Raw genomic sequence first — 19,830 nt, 5'->3', positions numbered from 1 at the left:
CAGGTATGGGCAGGTGTGAGGCTTATCAGCTCACTCCACCCATTCTCCACCTGTTATCTGCCCATTCTCTCCACCTGTGTTCAACCTGCCATCCCCAGCCTGATACCTGATTAATTATTCACCAGCTTCTGAATGTTTCAGGACCACCAAATGGTGACCAGGGGCACCGGGCAAACAAGAGGTCATGCAGAACCAGATAACAAGAGTGCACAGGGCACTACACAAACCACAGCAACAAGTCAAACACCAGTGACAAGACGTCTTACCACCTGAGAGGACAGATCCAAAGAGAAATGTTACACTGACACTTGCAGCAGAATAAATACCACCATGTGCATAACCTTCACCATATATTACTATGGCAAGCTATTAAAATCTTAATACATTTCTATTCACTTTGCCTGTTTTGTTTGAAATAGAAATACTATATAAGAGGGGGAGAGGGGGATGTTGGTGTGGATAGGGGGATGTTGGTGTTGGATAGGGGGATGTTGGTGTTGGATAGGGGGATGTTGGTGTTGGATAGGGCGATGTTGGTGTTGGATAGGGGGATGTTGGTGTTGGATAGGGGGATGTTGGTGTTAGATAGGGGGATATTGGGTTAGGGTTAGGTTTTGTACATAGAGTTGTATGTCAATCAATATACAACCATCAGTGCAGATGGATGATAGCCTGTCATTCATTCACTACTTTTTAATGTCATGCGATCGACCCACACTTCCTTCGCAATCGACCGGTCGATCGCAATCGACGTGATGGGCACCCCTGGTATAAGTCAATATAAGTGACATTTTCTGCACTGATTTTGGATTGGAAAGCTACACTGAGGGAGTCCAGGAAAATATATTTTTTTCTAAATATCTGGCCCTATTTTTTTATGGTCCATGTGCAGTCATTCACTAGTATCTTGCCAAGTGCTTTCTTACATTAGTTATTGGGAAAGGTCCAGAGAAAACAATATTCGTGACGTATTCTGGCCTCAAGGTTTCATTACTCGGAACTCTCGCCTCGTTTTCGCAGTTTTATTATTATTACACTAATTACTGGACGGCATGATTCAAGTAACATAATTGATGCGAATGTAAGTGTTAGTATACTGTCCACAATGCTTTCTAAAATTATTACAGTAATTATAAATGTATACAAATGTTTTTATTATATTTCATATGTTTTTCATATGTATTCCATTCAAATCTAGCGTGAACAGGACTAAGCAGTCTGATGCGCAACAGGGTCTGTGGACCGATGCTCACTGTATAAACCGCTCTGCGACATCCACTGATGTTTCGCTTCATTAAAGTGTGGAAGAGTGAGAGGCTCCGCCTCAATCCGGCTAGACAGCACAACAGATCTGTCAGGTGTCTGCTGGAACGTCGCCGTTACCTGCGTTGACGTCCACGAGCTGAGCACCCTTGCATCTAGTCGGGTGACAGGCATCATCCTACACGTACCTAGCTCAGAAGAGCACCTATCCGTCAAATGCTCACCTTCACAGACACGCGGCTGTTTTAATCTCTTTATTTACTTCATTTGGAAATTCCAACTGTAGAAAACTTAAAAACGGCGGAAGATGACCGAATCTAGCGCAAGCCGGTGGGCTGCAAGCGATAGTCAGGTTAACGACCGCGCTTCTGAAAGCCAGCAAAGACCTTGGAGCTACCAGCAAAACATCAACGCCCGAGGTCTCGCCATACACCCACTTTTAGAAGATGATTACGTGCTCGGGGAGGTTGCCCAGCCAGAACCTGAAGTACAGGGGCAGGAGACCAATACGTCGAATGGACAATCGCAACAGATCGATCCGTCCAGCGTCGACCCACCAGTGGAAGAGCAAGTGGGCTCTGAGATAAACAAACCAAGCACTCCTCCTGCGACAGACGAGGCGGCATCATTTTTCGATTCTGCGGCTGCTGCAAATGAAGCCACTGAGTCACCCGAGCCCAAATCAGGGTCGACGCGCTCCAAACATGAATCTACCCTAGCTGAGATTCTCACCGAACTTACTCCAGATCTGCACCCGATTGTAGACTTGGCTTACGGACAGGTAAGGCGGATGTTCCACCACAGGAAAGCACAATGGGGTTGCAAGATAAAGTACAGACTCAACAGGTGGGCACGAGCTACGTACACTGATGAAGCAACCTAGACTCGCTATTCCCTGTACGCAGCCTGAGCCGAAACAAAGCTTTAAAAAGTGTAATCCCTTATAAAACCTCTTATTAAAGCGGGCTTCTCAGTGGATTTCTCTCAGCTAATTGCAGACATGGTAGTTAGACTGAACGTCTGTTCATGGATTCCCGCAGTTTCGTTGGTCCGCTGAGAAATACTTTTTTTCCCAGCGTATTGCGAGCAGAGCAGAATTATGCCTCAGATATGAATAACGCATTTGAATCAGAGAAACGCCTCTCAGAGTCAGACTGATTTGGGTGCACTCTCAGACGAATAATCGTCGTCAGAATTTCACACACCACCATCACCAGCTTCTGAACTTCTATGCAAAGCATGATGTCTGTCAACGACAATTTATTATCTTCCCTTTTGAAACTGTAGCCACAATGGACAACACATATATTACATATTTAGATTTTATGTCATTATGATGTTAATGTGTAAATTAATACTCTAAAACCATATGTACTTTGCTTATCTAAACAAATAAATATTAAAAGCTTTATCGTTTGCTAAACCGTTTACATGTTAAACTATCAGTATCAGATTTCCTACACACACACACACACACACACACACACACACACACACACACACACACACACACACACACACACACACACACACAGAAAGAGAGATATTTGACTTTGCAAATGTGGCAAATGTTCCAGCAGTTCATTTTGGCACTGTTGAAACACCTGTCTGGTTCTCACTAACCGCGCTTTTCACGTTATTTCTTTGCATCTCACGTACAGAACGGTATTCACTGCTTAAAATAGCGAAGTGGATTGTCTTCCACGAATTTCCACGACAGGAATAATGCAACTATTGCAGTGAAATATCATGGCCTGCGTTTCTAATTTAGTGCGCGAGACAGCGGGGTCAGGATGTAGCGTCATAAGAGGTGGTAGTCAAGGCACCTTGTCTCAAAAAAGGAAACATTTTTTGTTATAACAGTGACATATAAACTACAATGTATCATATAGGACTAGCCAAAAATGATTAGGGAATTGGTATACTGTATAGAAAACATTAGTGGTTAAAAGAAATTTTAAAGAAGTAAAAATAAACAGAATAGGCTACATTTATACAATTTGTAGTTAAAACGACGGCGAATCCATGTCCCTGCAGTATATCGTGAAACGTGATGGTGAATAGCGTTAAAAAGTGGGTACGTTAATGAAATAAGTCATCAAAATGATTAAATAAACTCTAACAATGATTTTATATGATTGGCCGTTGTAATTAATAATTTGAGTGACAGCATTAATTCAGTCATCCGGTTGCAGCTTTATGAACGTTCACGTTCCAGAATGTTCCTCTGGTTTAGCTCAAGCTAACGGGTTACCACAGCAGGTTAAGATCGTTGAGATAGCAGGTCAGTTTCACAGCGTATGTTGCCGTAGCAACTATACCTACATTTATTTTGAAACCGGCTTTTGGAACGGAAAACTCTTGAGTTTCCACTTAACTCCGAGTTAACACATCCGGATTAGAGACTAAACACGTTTTCTGGAATACAGTGGGAAAGTAGGCAACTCCTAGACAGCCTGCTGAAGTTAGCGCTTACTCCTGATGGCCCTCAGCTTCCACTATGGATGAGCAGTAGCTGAGGACTGCTTCATGTTTTTGTTTGACTGTAATACAGCTGGTAGTCGAGGTTGCTGGTTAGGGAACGTAGCTCTGTGTTTATGTCGCTGTATAAAAAACGTCTGTGGAGGAGATGCATGACGTGTTTGGCTCAAGAAAGTAGAGCACAAACACACAAGCATGCACAAACACACAAGCACGCACACAAGCACGCACACACGCACACACACACACACACACACACACACACACACACACACACACACACACACGACACACATGCACACACAAGCAAGTACATGTGCATGCACACACAAGCACAATTCTACCGATGTTGCCTGCATGTGTGAATGGAGATAAGAGAAGAGCGGATAAACCTAATTATGCTGTGACCGGTGATGATGATGATGACGATGGGGAAGGAAGCGTAGACTGAAGACTCACCTGTTTGTTGAGTTCTTACCAGAGCACTAACTCAGCTGATACCACTTGCCGTTCTTCTTAAATTGTATGTCTGTCTATGGTTATTTGTGCTTCTTGGCAAACGTCTAACTTGCAAAACACTAGGTTATGATATTGACTCCTGTAGTTTAGTAGTAGTCTGACTCAATGGTATCTTGAATTCTGGCCTATCTGTACTATTACCTATGATGTATTCTGTGATCAGAAACAAAGCACTTTGTAAGTCGCTCTGGATAAGAGCGTCTGCTAAATGCCGAAAATGTAAATGTAAATGTAGGATGGGCTTTATGTGAGTGTGTGTATCTTTATCCTATTTATACGTATTAGGAAATCAGACACTATCTGCACGCATATAGACTATGTGCACACATGACTCGTGATGGTTCGTTAAGAATCATAATCAAATGTGCTGCTGTGCACGTCCATATCTTCAGTCACTATAGAACCACGGCCAGCCAGATTAGAGGCAAAAAATATTCAAATCTCTTTGGGAAGTGATTGCGCTCATAGTACTGAGTGCTTGCTGCACATGATATGCAGAAGATCTCAGTGCAACACAAATCTCAGCACAAGCTGCTTTTGTATTTATGGGGATTATGAAGCAGACGTTGTGGAAAAATATCTCCACTCTCCAACATTTACGAGTGAATGGTTCGGCCTCCAAAATACATCTAAACATCTTCTAAATTCTTGTTTTAATTTCTTGTAATCCAGCCCCAGTCTTAAATAGTTTATCTCACATTTTCTCAGTTTTTCAATTACATTACTGTATGAAAGTTTGAACGTCAACAGTCTGCTCCTTTTTCTTTGGACATTGAGTTTTGAGTTTTTGAGTTCAGCATGTCAGCAGTGTTTAGTGTGTGTATACTCAATGTTCAGTGTGTGTATGGAGTTTAGCTTTTTGACAGTGTTTAGTGTGTGTGCAGTGTTCAGTGTGTACAGTGTTCAGTGTTCTGTTTGTGCAGTGTCCTCACTGTATGCACTACCTCGTTTTTGGCCACTGTGTGTCGTAGAAGTCTTCTCAGACACCTCCTCCCCCACCCCTCTTCCTGCTCACAGACTTCACACCCTCTCCAGAGACAGGAGATTATACACACACTATATCCAGAGACAGGAGATCATACACCTTCTTCAGAGACAAGAAATCTCTCTCACACACACACACACACACACACACACACACACACACACACACACACACACACACACACACAAAACCACATCACTGACAGCATTTGCTGTGGCCAGATACAATGCTATTAACCCAGTTTAGAACTGAACATCACTGCAGGTGACTTCTGAGATCTGTTCTCACTGTCCTGATGGGGAACGTTCATGTGGTAAAGGGTGGTGATTGTCCCCAACCTGGAGAAAGGTCACTAGGAGCAGGGCAGTGTCCCTAATGGGTGTGTATGCTCTGACTGACTCAGGCTGGGTGGCATTCGGTGACTCTGACGTCATCTTGGAGCCGCCATCCGCCTCCGTGCTGTCAGCCGCTCCTTCCCAGCAAGCTGCAGTCTTCGGCAGCCAGTACGGCTCCTCTCCTGCAGGCTGGAGACAGCAGCTGCCATCACAAAGATGGAGGGATGAGAGGAGGGATGAGAGGAGGAGAAGGGTGGATATCGCCAGCCTCCTGGTGCTGGCAGGGTTATGTAATGGTAATGTGGTACCCTCAGGCCTCTCCTCTCTCCTCTCACAGTTCACTCTCAGACACAGATGAGAGAATGAGGAAATGAGAAATATACACTCAGTGATTCTTTATTCTGAGTGATCCTTTATTCTGAGTGATCCTTCATTCTGAGTGATCCTTCATCCTGAGTGATCCTTTATTCTGAGTGATCCTTTATTCTGAGTGATCCTTCATTCTGAGTGATCCTTCATTCTGAGTGATCCTTTATTCTGAGTGATCCTTTATCTTGAGTGATCCTTCATTCTGAGTGATCCTTTATCTTGAGTGATCCTTTATCTTGAGTGATCCTTCATCCTAAGTGATCCTTTATTCTGAGTGATCCTTTATTCTGAGTGATCCTTCATTCTGAGTGATCCTTCATTCTGAGTGATCCTTCATCCTGAGTGATCCTTTATTCTGAGTGATCCTTTATTCTGAGTGATCCTTCATTCTGAGTGATCCTTTATTCTGAGTGATCCTTTATCTTGAGTGATCCTTCATTCTGAGTGATCCTTTATCTTGAGTGATCCTTTATCTTGAGTGATCCTTCATCCTAAGTGATCCTTTATTCTGAGTGATCCTTTATTCTGAGTGATCATTTATTCTGAGTGATCCTTTATTCTGAGTGATCCTTCATTCTGAGTGATCCTTCATTCTGAGTGATCCTTCATCCTGAGTGATCCTTTATTCTGAGTGATCCTTTATTCTGAGTGATCCTTTATCTTGAGTGATCCTTCATCCTAAGTGATCCTTTATTCTGAGTGATCATTTATTCTGAGTGATCCTTCATCCTAAGTGATCCTTTATTCGGTATGATCCTTCATCCTAAGTGATCCCTTATTCTGAGTGATCCTTCATCCTAAGTGATCCCTTATTCTGAGTGATCCTTCATCCTAAGTGATCCCTTATTCTGAGTGATCCTTCATCCTGAGCGATCCTTCATCCTGAGCGATCCTTTATTCTGAGCGATCCTTTATTCTGAGTGATCCTTTATTCTGAGACATCACTGCTGTCTGCTGTGTTTTTCTTGCTCTTCTTCATCGTTTGGTGTTCTGGAGCTCTTCTCACCTTTCCTGATTGCCCCTACCACTGCAGAGCTAGGCAGAGGGAGAGAGGGAGAAAGACAGGGAGAAGGAGAGAGAAGGAAAGGGAGATAAAAGAGAAGAATATAATGGGCAGCACAGGGATCAGGTTGAATAAGTAGTAGAAAGGAGGAAGTGTAGAAAAAAAGTGTGATGCCATGAGTGTGACCACTCCTGCGTCATCCTGCTTCCAGTGCTCCTCAGACTATTTATAGAGGAGGATGTGATTTGTGTTTTTATGAGCTAGTCATGCTATCTAAGCCTCCATCAGTGTGCAGTACAGATACAGAGCTGCAGATCCTTAACATGTAGCAATGTAACAGTGCACCTGTCTGTAATTCAGTCAGTTAAAACCCTCTGGACCGTATGCTTACAGTAAATGTGTGAGCTTGTGTCAGTAGACATGCATACATAAGTGTCTGTGTCTTTGTGTGTTTGTGTGAGAAAGTGTGTGTACCTGGTGCAGGAGCTCTGACTGTAGAGCAGCATTAGAGTGGTGTGTAGTAGAGTTGGAGGACACCTTTAGGGCTGTGTGTAGTAGAGTTGGAGGACACCTTTAGGGCTGTGTGTAGTAGTATTAGAGGACACCTTTATGGCTGTGTGTAGTAGTGTTGGAGGACACCTTTAGGGCTGTGTGTAGTAGAGTTAGATGACACCTTTAGGGCTGTGTGTAGTAGTGTTGGAGGACACTTTTAGGGCTGTGTGTAGTAGTGTTGGAGGACACCTTTAGGGCTGTGTGTAGTAGAGTTAGAGGACACATTTAGGGCTGTGTGTAGTAGAGTTGCAGGACACCTTTAGGGCTGCGTGTAGTAGAGTTGCAGGACACCTTTAGGGCTGTGTGTAGTAGAGTTGGAGGACACCTTTAGGGCTGTGTGTAGTAGAGTTGCAGGACACCTTTAGGGCTGCGTGTAGTAGAGTTGCAAGACACCTTTAGGGCTGCGTGTAGTAGTGTTGGAGGACACCTTTAGGGCTGCGTGTAGTAGAGTTGCAGGACACATTTAGGGCTGCGTGTAGTAGTGTTAGAGGACACCTTTAGGGAAGTGTGTAGTAGAGTTGGAGGACACCTTTATGGCTGTGTGTAGTAGTGTTGGAGGACACCTTTAGGGCTGTGTGTAGTAGAGTTAGATGACACCTTTAGGGCTGTGTGTAGTAGAGTTGGAGGACACCTTTAGGGCTGTGTGTAGTAGATTTGCAGGACACCTTTAGGGCTGTGTGTAGTAGACTTAGAGGACACATTTAGGGCTGTGTGTAGTAGACTTAGAGGACACATTTAGGGCTGTGTGTAGTAGAGTTGCAGGACACCTTTAGGGCTGCGTGTAGTAGAGTTGCAGGACACCTTTAGGGCTGCGTGTAGTAGAGTTGCAGGACACCTTTAGGGCTGCATGTAGTAGAGTTGCAGGACACCTTTAGGGCTGCGTGTAGTAGAGTTGCAGGACACCTTTAGGGCTGCGTGTAGTAGTGTTGGAGGACACATTTAGGGCTGCGTGTAATAGAGTTGCAGGACACATTTAGGGCTGCGTGTAGTAGTGTTAGAGGACACCTTTAGGGAAGTGTGTAGTAGAGTTGGAGGACACCTTTAGGGCTGTGTAGTAGAGTTAGATGACACCTTTAGGGCTGTGTGTAGGGCTGACTGTATCTGACTGTAGGGTAGCTGAATGTAGCTGTCTAGTGTAGAAGACTGTATCCGACTGTAGTGTAGCTGACTGTGTGTGTGGCTAACTGTGCAGAGTTAAATAATTTCCTGATGCTGTTTCACTTCCTGGGTCATACCCAGGGTCATCTCTAGCCTGTGGCATTTTTACTGACCCCAGAACCTTGTTAAAATCACCTTCCTCCTGGAACTATCATCCTCTCTGTCAAAAAAAGAGTACATGAGTGTGCATGTGTGTGTGCATGTGCGTGTGCATGTGCGTGTGCATGTGCGTGTGCCTGTGTGTGTGTGTGTGTGTGTGTGCGTGTGCCTGTGTGTGTGTGTGTGTGTGTGTGTGTGTGAGTGCATGTTAGAGTGAGCACTCTGAAGCTCTGACCTGGATCTGTGCTGCAAAGACGTTTTCAGTAAACAGCACTTAAGTACCACTGACTGTGATCTGACCTTCATGTTTTCCATGACTCTTTAAAAAACAGTGTGTGAGCGTACATGTATATGGATGTGTTTGTGTGTGCATCTAACCATATGTGTGTATGTGTGTGTTGATGTGCGTGTGTATATTCATGTGTTGATGTGTGTGTGTGTGTGTGTGTGTGTGTGTGTGTGTGTGTGTGTGTGTGTGTGTGTGTGTGTGTGTGTGTGTGTGTGTGTGTGTACATGCTGAGATGACTTTATGAAAGTGGACAGTGCCTGGTTCTGATTCCTGATGCGTACTGAAGTTCACAGTGAGCCTGAAGAGGAGGGCTTCATCAGGATGAAGCACCCCAAAGGGCGAGAGAGAGAGAGAGAGAGAGAGAGAGAGAGAGAGAGAGAGAGAGAGAGAGAGAGAGAGAGAGAATTTGATAAAGAATGAGTAAGAGAGAGAGACCAAGAGAGAGAAACAGACAAAAGGCAGAGAGAGACAACCATAGAAAGAAGGAGACAGAAATATAGAAAGACGTGTAAAAAGCAAGAGAGGGAAGGAGAAAGACAGAAAGAGAGATGGAAGCACAAATAAAGAGAATGGTTCTAATGCAATGAATGGAAAATCCTTCTAAACACACAGAAGTAGTGAGAATTAGTGGATCCAGAGCTACATAAAGGCATGAACAAAAAAGCTGCTAGAGCAGGCAGAGCGGGACTGGGCAGAGCGGGACTGGGCAGAGCGGGACTGGGCAGAGCGGGACCTGGGCAGAGCGGGACTGGGCAGAGCAGGACCTGGGCAGAGCGGGACTGGGCAGAGCGGGACTGGGCAGAGCGGGACCTGGGCAGAGCGGGACTGGGCAGAGCGGACCTGGGCAGAGCGGGACTGGGCAGAGCGGGACTGGGCAGAGCGGGACTGGGCAGAGCGGGACCTGGGCAGAGCGGGACTGAGCAGAGCAGGACCTGGGCAGAGCGGGACTGGGCAGAGCGGGACTGGGTAGAGCGGGACTGGGTAGAGCGGGACCTGGGCAGAGCGGGACTGGGTAGAGCGGGACCTGGGTAGAGCGGGACCTGGGCAGAGCGGGAACGGGCAGAGCGGGAACGGGCAGAGCGGGACCTGGGCAGAGCGGGAACGGGCAGAGCGGGACTGGGCAGAGCGGGACTGGGCAGAGCGGGACCTGGGCAGAGCGGGACTGGGCAGAGCGGGACTGGGCAGAGCGGGACCTGGGCAGAGCAGGACCTGGGCAGAGCGGGACTGGGCAGAGCGGGACTGGGCAGAGCGGGACCTGGGCAGAGCGGGACTGGGCAGAGCGGGACTGGGCAGAGCGGGACTGGGCAGAGCGGGACCTGGGCAGAGCGGGACCTGGGCAGAGCGGGACTGGGCAGAGCGGGACTGGGCAGAGCAGGACTGAGCAGAGCAGGAACAGGCAGATCAGGGTTTGTGTCTGGCTGGAGACGGCAAGGCCAGAGTGTGGGGCAGGAGCTGGTCTGAGCACGGAGACCACAGAGAGGAGCAGGCGGAAGACGAGAGCCCTCTGTGGGCTGGGCCTTAGCAGCAGGTGACTTCTGGAACAAGCTGCCGGGCCTGCTCTGGGCTCACCTGGCCTTTAGCCATGACTGCATAGGTTTGGAGTGTGTGCCATGATTCAGAGGTCTGGCTGGGTGCCGGTGTGTGTATGTGTGTGTGTGTGTGTGTTTGTGCATAGCCATGTGTGTGTATGTATGTACATGTTTACATGTGTGTCTTTGTTTTCCTTATTTGCCTTTTGTGGCTGATTCTGCAGCATTTTTATCACGTTAATCTCTTTTGATTGCAGCTTGGCACTGTGTGTGTGTGTGTGTGTGTGTGTGTGTGTGTGTGTGTGTGTGTGTGTGTGTGTGTGTGTGTGTGTGTGTGTGTGTGTGTGTGTGTGTGTGTGTGTGTGTGTGTGAGCATGCATGTGTGGGTGCGTGCATGTTGTGTGTGTGTGTGTGTGTGTGTGTGTGTGTGTGTGTGTGTGTGTGTGAGTAAGCATCAGTTTTTGCTGGAAAAGAGCATACCCGTGAAAAGAGATGTATGTGTGTGTGTGTGTGTGTGTGTGTGTGTGTGTGTGTGTGTGTGTGTGTGTGTGTGTGTGTGTGTGTGTGTGTGTGTGTGTGTGTGTGATATTTTTAGCACCATAGCCCCAAATCCGTGTGTAAATTGACTGTGCATGTGTGCTTGTGTTAGTGTCTCCAGCGCCTTGCTCCAGGGATGGTATCATACTTGTCCCAACCAGCCACTTTGTCTGTATTTCGCATTGTTTGGATGGATGGTTTATCAATCAATCAATCAAATTTTATTTATATAGCGCTTTTTACAACAGTTGTTGTCACAAAGCAGCTTTACAAGTGCCGAGTCCTAGCCCCCAGTGAGCAAGCCAAAGGCGACAGTGGCAAGGAAAAACTCCCTAGTTTTTTGCATGAGGAAGAAACCTTGAGAGGAACCAAGACTCAGGGGGGGAACCCATCCTCCTCTGGCCGACAGTTTAAAACCAGACACATGGAGTGAGGATCAGAAAGAGATCAGTCCTCTCCAACTGTGAGAGTACTATAGAGGGAGAGAGGGAGAGAGATGAAAGGAGAGAGGATGGCAGAGAGAGTGAGAGAGATGTACAGTAAGCGGGGGAGAAAGATGGGGAGAGAGCAAAAGATATACTGAGTGAGAAAGAGGGGGCAGAAAAGAGAGGGAGAGAGATAAATTGAGAGTGGGAGAGAGGGGAGAAAGAGAGAGAGAGGAGAGGGAGAGAGAGAGAAAGAGAGACACAGAGACTCATAGATTCAGGATATTTCCCGGTTTCTCCTGCAGCAGAAGCCTTGCCTGCCCCACTCCTCTGCTCTGGAGTCAGCTCCTCCTCCCCATCTCTCCATCCCTCCTCTCCTCCTCTCTCCATCTCTCTCTCTCTCTCTCTCTCTCTCTACAGCTCACCTTTCCATTTCTTACTCCTCTTTCCTTCTGCTCCCATTGCTCACTAAGACCCTTGAAGACCAGCTCCACATCCACTAACCGCCCGTAATCCATGCATGCAGCGATGCGCACACACACACACATCCATTCACACACACACACACACGTGCTGCCTCTTTTACCCTGAGAGGCGGGAGGAGCTGAAGGGACGTGCTATGGGAAACTGTGTCAAACCGCCGGTTAACCACGTCTCCAAGAAGGTACGTTAATGCCTGCTTCTCATGGCTTTGCTTCATCTGTGTGTGTGTGTGTGTGTGTGTGTGTGTGTGTGTGTGTGTGTGTGTGTGTGTGTGTGTGTGTGTGTGTGTGTGTGTGTGTGTGTGTGTGTGTGTGTGTGTGTGTGTATTTGACCCTAACTGCCTCTGGACTGTGTTGGATGTACTCTGACTGCTTGTGATTATCTCACTGTCTCACACTCTGCTGATGGCTGCAGCTTCTCTCTCAAGAGAAACTCATGCACACACACACACACACACACACACACACACACACACACACACACACACACACACACACACACAGAGAGAGAGAGAGAGAGAGAGAGAGAGAGAGAGAGAGAGAGAGAGAGAGAGAGAGAGAGAGAGAGAGAGAGAGAGAGAGAGAGAGAGAGAGAGTTCTGCTATTGCTAATGACTCAGTGCTCTAAAGGATGCATCTGGTGAGGTATGGAGTGTGAACTGATCTAGCCTGTGAGGCCGTGCTCCTTCCTGTCCATACAGGGACGGGGGGCAGGACAGTTCAGTAGAGGACATGAGGGCACATTCTGTTTCCCACACTCATGCTGGCTGGTTAGGGGGACTGGGGACACACACACAAACACATAATGTGCATATTATTAAGAGAACAGGACAATGTTATAAATGTGGGGGCTTTAGACAGCACGATCATCTGAACAGAGACTGTAATGTAGTGTTATTAATGTAGGTATGTTTGTGTGCATGTATATTTGCATTCATGCATGTCTGTGTGTGTGAGGGACAGTGTGTGTGTGTGAGTGTGCATGTGCGTGTGCGCATTTCTGTGTGTGTGTGTGTGTGTGTGTGAGAGAGAGAGTGTGTGTGTTTTGTGTGTGCGTGTGTGTCTGCATGTATGCATGTGTGAGAGTGTCCTCAATCCTCACCAGCTGGATGCTGATCGCTTTGGCTCTGTACTGATCTGAGCAAAGTTCTTATACATCATAGACCTAAGAGTCTGTGATAAGTGAACTCAGGGTCTGAGATTGATTAACTTAGTGCTTGGGGTTGATTAACTCAGGGTGTTGTCTGTCATGTCTGCTCTTCATCTCTCTGTTGTGAGGTGTCTCTGGTCAGTGAGGTGCTGCCGTTTGCTGTCCTTCATCCTCCTCATCCTCCTCTGGGGCTCTGTACTGCACTTTTAGGAGATGATTTGATGGTGCTCAGACTTTGTTGTTTTCTGAATTCAACCCATGATTTTATTTTTATGTGATACCTGGACAATATCAATACACCCTACAACCTCTGGTAAAGATCGAACATTTATAATGATGTAAATTCTAATGCTTTAAAACTGCTTTTTAGAAATATTTACTGGACAAAATTGTTTAAATAATTTTTTTCATTCTGATTGCAGTTAAGGTACTTCCATTTAAAAACTATTGCAAAAAGTGTCGACACCTAATTCTGAAGTGTGAGAATCTGGAATGATAGTGTAACTGGGATTATCATGAATGTGAGCATAGCTGGAGTGACCACCAGTGTGATCAGAGATGGGATTTATCAGGAGTAACAGTGTAACTGGGATTATCATTGGGAATGTAACCAGTTACTATCCAATAGACCACAGACTGGACTGAATGTTCCGTCAAACAGAAGCCACTGCCCCCGAAATCTCTTTATTCATTCTAGCAGTCTCTAACTGCCCTCCCTGCCCGTCCTGCCCCCACTCGTGCCCCCATGACTCCACCCACCCCCATCAGGACAGGAAGCAGCGTTATAGGGCGGTGCAGGTGTGTGAGGAGCGTGGCGTGTCAGCCGATGTCCTCTTAGCTCAGGCACAGCCGTCCAACGGCATGAGCAGCGTTTTGGGGCCCGCCTGCATCTTCCTGAGGAAGGGCTTCGCCGAGAGCCGGCAGGCTGTACGTAAGTGCGCACACACATGCACACACACATGCGCACACTCACACAAATGCATGCATATGGCCAGCCATGAACATCCACACCCATTTGTTTGCATACATATGCTCACACGCATAACCACATGCGCTCAAATGCACACAAGCGTAAACAAATACGCACATGTGCAAATGTCCTTGCAGACACAAGCGTACTTTTGCAAGTAGATACACTGATCTTTAACACTTGAGATGTGGCACAGGGGGAGATGGCGACCATTTTAACGTTGTCTTTTGGTGTGTTGGTGGTGAGTTTTGTCCTCGGGATGCCGTGTAATCTGCCCGCCTGCTCACGTCAAACTGCAGGGCTGTGATGAGGGGGTGGGGCATGTGTGAGACAGGGTCACATGACTGGAGCTAGCCTGCCCCTCATAGGTGAGGTCTGTCTGTGGGGCGCACCATGGTCATGCAGCTGGAATGAATGGCTGAACTAAAACCTCCTGTATGAAGCACAGAGTTCAAAGGTCTTCTGTGGTCATTTGCACATTTGCAAAGTCAAACCTCAAACCGAGTAATTGAAATTCATTTCATAAATAAGTCAGGAACTTCATTCAATGATTTAACCTTTTTGAAAACTGAAAATCAAATGTCAGCACAGTTCCACCTTCAAACACACGGTACATATCCTTGTGCATGACAGATCAACTGAATTTGCATAACAATTTAAACTACTGAACTGGTTTAAATGGAAGTGCTGGGAAAGGCTGGAATCTGTTATTTTGTATTAAATACATCTTTTTTTCCCTTCAGAACAGAGAATTAAAACCAGAAGAAATGGAAGGTAAGAGGCCTCATGCTCATGTGAAACGTAACTACCTGTTAAAGGACTGAAAGGGTGAAGGCATGTAGACTACAGCATAATCCTGTGAAGACCGAGTACTGGTTTGTGGTATAAATGCATAACTGACAGTTAATGGCAGTGTAATAATTACTGGAAATTAGATTGTTTCAAACAAGATTGTGTGACTGCAACACTGTAGCATTCAAAATCTGATTCGCATCATGACGTAATTGTTGTTCCCCAGAATTTTGCAGATCAATAAATTCATTGCTGGTTCCAGCCGTTCCTGTTTGCAGAGTTTGCCTGCATTAACGACTCTGCGAAAAGTGTTTGCCTCATTCCGATTGCGTGGTCAAGCTAATGGTGCCCCTGTTGTCACCATCAACAAATGTATTGAGTTCTGAAATGGCCAGACACCACTCTCCTTCCCCTCTGCCTGCCAGAGCTCAGGAATGCGTTTGCATCGTACGCCAGGAAGGGCTCAATCAAGTGTGTGAACCTGGGAGACTGCATGAGAACCATGGGATACATGCCCACGGAAATGGAGCTCATCGAACTCAGTCAGCAGATCAACATGAACCGTACGTACTCCCCGTCACCCCACTAGCCCGGCTGGGTATGGCGGCGTGGCGGATTGGTTTGGGTCTGACTCTGTCTGGTTGTGTCTAGTGGGAGGACGTGTGGAGTTCGAAGACTTTGTGGATTTGATGGGGCCCAAGCTGTTAGAGGAGACGGCAGACATGATCGGTGTGAAGGAGCTGAGAGATGCATTCAACGAGGTGAGGAAAGAGTTTCCTGCTTTAAAGTACTGTACAGCCATGGCCAAAAGTTGAAAACGGCAAACATTTTGGTTAAGGTATACTGCCACAGAACCTTTGGTCAGATGTTCATGTTGTATAATGAAGTTCAGTTAAGCATTCTATACATTTAACTTTTCATTCACAAATACATCCAGTTTAAACAATAATAATATTTACAGTATTGACTCTTATTTAAGACTTATGTAATTCGCCTCAGCTTCAGAACAAAATCTTGATTGATAGCAATGCATTCTTGCCTACTCAGTGCTTGATGTTTGTCCACTCTCTTTTTGAGGACTGACCACAGGTTCTCAATGGGATTGACATTGGTGTTTTTCTTGGAGAGAATTGACTTCTTTGCTATCCTTTAAAAGACGTTGTCTCACTGTGTGTTCAGATGCACTATTGGTGACCCGATCACCTAGCTACTTCAGGAGACGCTCCTGACTATTGGCTGACGCCTGAAGCCTTCTTCAATACAATTGGACCTCTCTCTTTGACGTTCTTGCTGATTGGATAAATGGTTTATTTGGGTGCTATCTTAAAAGCAGCAATGTCCTTGCCTGTGAAACCCTTTTGATGCAATGCAATAACTGCGTGTGTTTCCTTGGAGGTAACTATGGTTTACAGAAGAAATCTTAAAAGCAACACTACCCTTTTAAAGCAATCAGTCTGCTCTTCTAACCAGCATGACAGAGTGATATCACAGAGTGATGTCTTGTCCTCATTAACTTTCTCTCCTCAGCTAACAACATCATCACTGACATGATGTTAGCAGGCCATTTTGCAGTGGCTAGAATGCATAATTTTTTGTGACAAGGTCATTTTCATGACATTGTAATACATTTAATCAACTAATTGTAATTCATCTAATGCAAATTGCCACCATATAAACAAACTTTGTGAAAAGTAAAATTTGTGCCATTCTCAAAACGTTTGGCCATGACTGTAGGTGAGATGTGCAGACATTGGGCTCGGCCTGACACGGGTTCATATTCCAGACAAGTCTGAAGAACCGTAACAGCTACTGTTGTGTGTCCCGTTGTCCTTCAGTTTGACGCTAATGGAGATGGTTTGATCAGCACCCCGGAGCTCCGTGAGGCCATGAAGAAGTTGCTAGGGCAACAGGTAAGAGCCAATCTTCTCATCAGGCTCTCCTTGTTTTGCCTTCTCCTACCAATTTGGCCTTCTCTGATTGTTTTCAAGAACTGTTGTTCAGTTCTTCTCTCTCTCTCTCTCTCTCCATCATATATTTCTTTGTCTCTACTTGTGCTCCTTAAAGTCTACATGTCTCCTTTTCTCTCTGTGTCTTTCTCTATTCACGAATCTCTCTCAGCAAGTTCACTTCTTTCTTACACCACCTATTCCCTTACTGGCTGGTGTCAAAATCCTCTGTAGTATATATATATATATATATGCCCTGTAGTGTTTACATCCTCTATGTATATATCCCATGTAGTGTTTACATCCTGTGTAGTGTTTGTCTTCTATAATGTTTGTATCTTTTTATGGTATATAATTCAGCATCTATATTTTTAGTAGAGCCTATATCTTGTGTAGTGCCTTTCTCATGTATAGTGTCTATATCCTGTATAGTGTTTATATATTGTAGAGTGTCTAACTTGAATAGTGCCTATAACGTCTATTGTACTCCAGATACCGCACAAAGAGCTGGAGGACATTGTGCATGACATCGATCTCAATGGAGATGGACGTGTAGACTTTGAAGGTGAGTGCCACAGTGGAGTACTGTACTAGAGTAATGGAAGTGTGCCCATTCAGTATAGTGGAAGTGTTCAAAGAGTAAAAGGCCCTGCTATGAGCTTGGTGCACCCAGTCACTAATTACACCTGCTGGTTTGAGGTCATCAGCAAAACAAGGACGTTGGCTAAGAATCCCAAGAAGTTATCTCACTGAATCTGAACTCTTTGGATAGTGGAACCATCCGGAACCACCGCATGTCGTTAGTGGGCTGTGGGGTGACTCCACCAGCAGACTCGTGTACGGTGTGAAACGGTGCTCGGGACTGACAGAAGCTGCGTGTAACTCTGATGATCCTGCACCGCACTGCAGAGGACTGGAGCAGCTCAACTTTCTGACAGATTATCTCCTAGCAGTGGGATTATTTCATCTCTTAGATTTCCCTCGTAATAAGAGCATAACGGCGCGGAGGACAGGAATAGCCGCGACGGCGGCTCTATGCCCAGGACAGACAGAATAGTTGCTGCACTGCACTCTCACAAGCTGCCACATTACATTCCAGTTAAAGTCCTACAATAATGTCTCCTGTTTCCTCCTCACCCAGAGTTTGTGAGAATGGTGTCTCGCTGAAGCCCGTCTGGATGGAGGGAGATGGATGGTGTCTTCACCAGAGGCACCTTGAGAACACAACTTCTGACCTTGGTGTCCAGTAGCACAACTTTACTCCGCACTTTCATTACAGTTGGCTCCAGAATAAGCCACTCGTGCATGAGCAGGAACATGGGCCATGAAGAAATGTCCCTGGTGTTTACCAGCTTAATCATCATACCCTGAATATATGAAAAAAATCAACCGTTCTGGAAAAAAAACAACAACAAAATGTTGCAACAACAATAAAGTATTTTAACAATTCTGAGAAACACACTACAGTCATTGGCACCCCTGCATTTAATAGTGTGTATGTGATATATATAATGCTGGATGACGAGGGAGAACAGATACCGTTCTTCTATACTGAATCTCTCTGGATCAGAGTCTTCTCACTTCTCTCCATCTCATCCAGTAGGGTTTCGATGGAGTTTAGATCTGCACAGCTTTCATTCTGTGGTTAGTAAACCATTTTTGTGTTAATTTGGTGGTCAAGTTTGCTTTGGATCATTGTCCTGATGAATGATTCAACCATATCAAAGTCTCATCCTCCTGGAACTAGCGCAGGCGGCCAGATTTTAACCTTAAATCTCCATGTTTTATAGTCTTCATGATACCATGTAATCTATAAACAAAAATCTGACAATCACTGAAAGGTTAGCTATCTCTCTCATTTCTCTCAGAAGATCAGACTGATAAACAATAAGAACATTTCTTCATGGCCTTATTTCGTCGGCCAGGGTGTTGGTACTGCAGGCGCTGTGCCCTCTGTCTTCCTCTGCAGTGTGACTGGGTCTGCTGATGGCTGAATCCTTATTAGTGTTGCGCTCTGAAGGAGAACAGAACATCTCCGTGGTGATGCTTTGCAGCAGGACTGTGACAGACCAATCCCTATGCAGGAAAATCTGAGTGTTCCCAGCACTTTTTCCTCCTGAGTCTCTATTAGCAGCAGATAATGTAGATACAGGATGCTATAATTCTGCTGAAATCTACCTATTTTCTCTGTTTGTTACTTTGTGAGAGAAGACGAGTGTATTTCTCTAAATAGAGGAGACTATATTTATGTAATTCACAGGTCTAGTTTCTAATTAATTTATCCTTTACCTTCTTAAGTAAAAGATCATGAGAAACTTGCACTGTTTTTACTGTTAGTCCTACATGTAGCAGTGTGCTGTTAAGATGCAGTTACTGTGTTAATAAATGTGATTCCTTAGCATTTATCAGCTGTTGTTGAATCTGTTCCCTTGATTGTGTTTTCTGTCTGCCCTCAGGATTAGACATGCTCTGTTCTTGTCTGTTTGAACTGTCTCTTGTGTGAACGCTATTGTTTAAATATCAGCCAGGGTCATGTTGTGCACTTTGATCATCCTAAATGTTGTTTCAGTACCATGTCCTGCCCAAATGCAGACAATGCTAGCAATAGATCAATGGGCATTTCTGATTGATTTGATTATGTTTGTTTAGTTTACCTTTGTGTGTATTTGTGTGTGACTCTAAGGGGATTTATGACCTGTTCTTTATGGTTTCTTTTTTCAGGTGTTCATCTTGTGTGATTCTATGCATGCTAAAAGTGGATAACAGAGTGTAAATCTGATTAATTAAAGAGTTATTCTGTGAAACCTTCTTTTCAATACCATATATTGATGCTGCATTATTTGAACACACTGAGTATGCTCTCTGAAATATTTAAAGACATAATCAGCTATAGTACCAAGTATACATGTATGTGACAAAACCATTATAACCCGCAGCACACGGTATT

At 45.3% G+C, this 19,830-nt stretch overlaps 1 protein-coding gene across 2 annotated transcripts; it reads left to right on the top strand.

The window, feature by feature from the left end:
• Positions 1–1,325: 1,325 nt before the first annotated feature.
• On the top strand, positions 1,326–19,694 carry cabp1b (calcium binding protein 1b). 2 transcript variants are annotated; one of them, XM_077019884.1, is made up of 8 exons: positions 11,115–12,208; positions 13,944–14,102; positions 14,889–14,919; positions 15,363–15,500; positions 15,589–15,698; positions 16,773–16,847; positions 17,376–17,448; positions 18,025–19,694. In XM_077019884.1, exons 1-8 carry the CDS (start codon positions 12,065–12,067, stop codon positions 18,048–18,050), a joined length of 756 nt encoding a protein of 251 aa, XP_076875999.1. In that variant the 5' UTR covers positions 11,115–12,064; the 3' UTR covers positions 18,051–19,694. The 2 variants fall into 2 exon arrangements, with proteins under 2 accessions (XP_076875998.1, XP_076875999.1); XM_077019883.1 differs by lacking the exons at positions 11,115–12,208; positions 13,944–14,102 and adding an exon at positions 1,326–2,044.
• Positions 19,695–19,830: the final 136 nt, after the last annotated feature.

The sequence above is a fragment of the Brachyhypopomus gauderio genome, chromosome 10 (genome assembly GCF_052324685.1).
Source record: "Brachyhypopomus gauderio isolate BG-103 chromosome 10, BGAUD_0.2, whole genome shotgun sequence".
In the NCBI taxonomy this organism is placed as follows: domain Eukaryota; kingdom Metazoa; phylum Chordata; class Actinopteri; order Gymnotiformes; family Hypopomidae; genus Brachyhypopomus; species Brachyhypopomus gauderio.
This window is presented reverse-complemented; position numbering and strand designations above follow the sequence as displayed.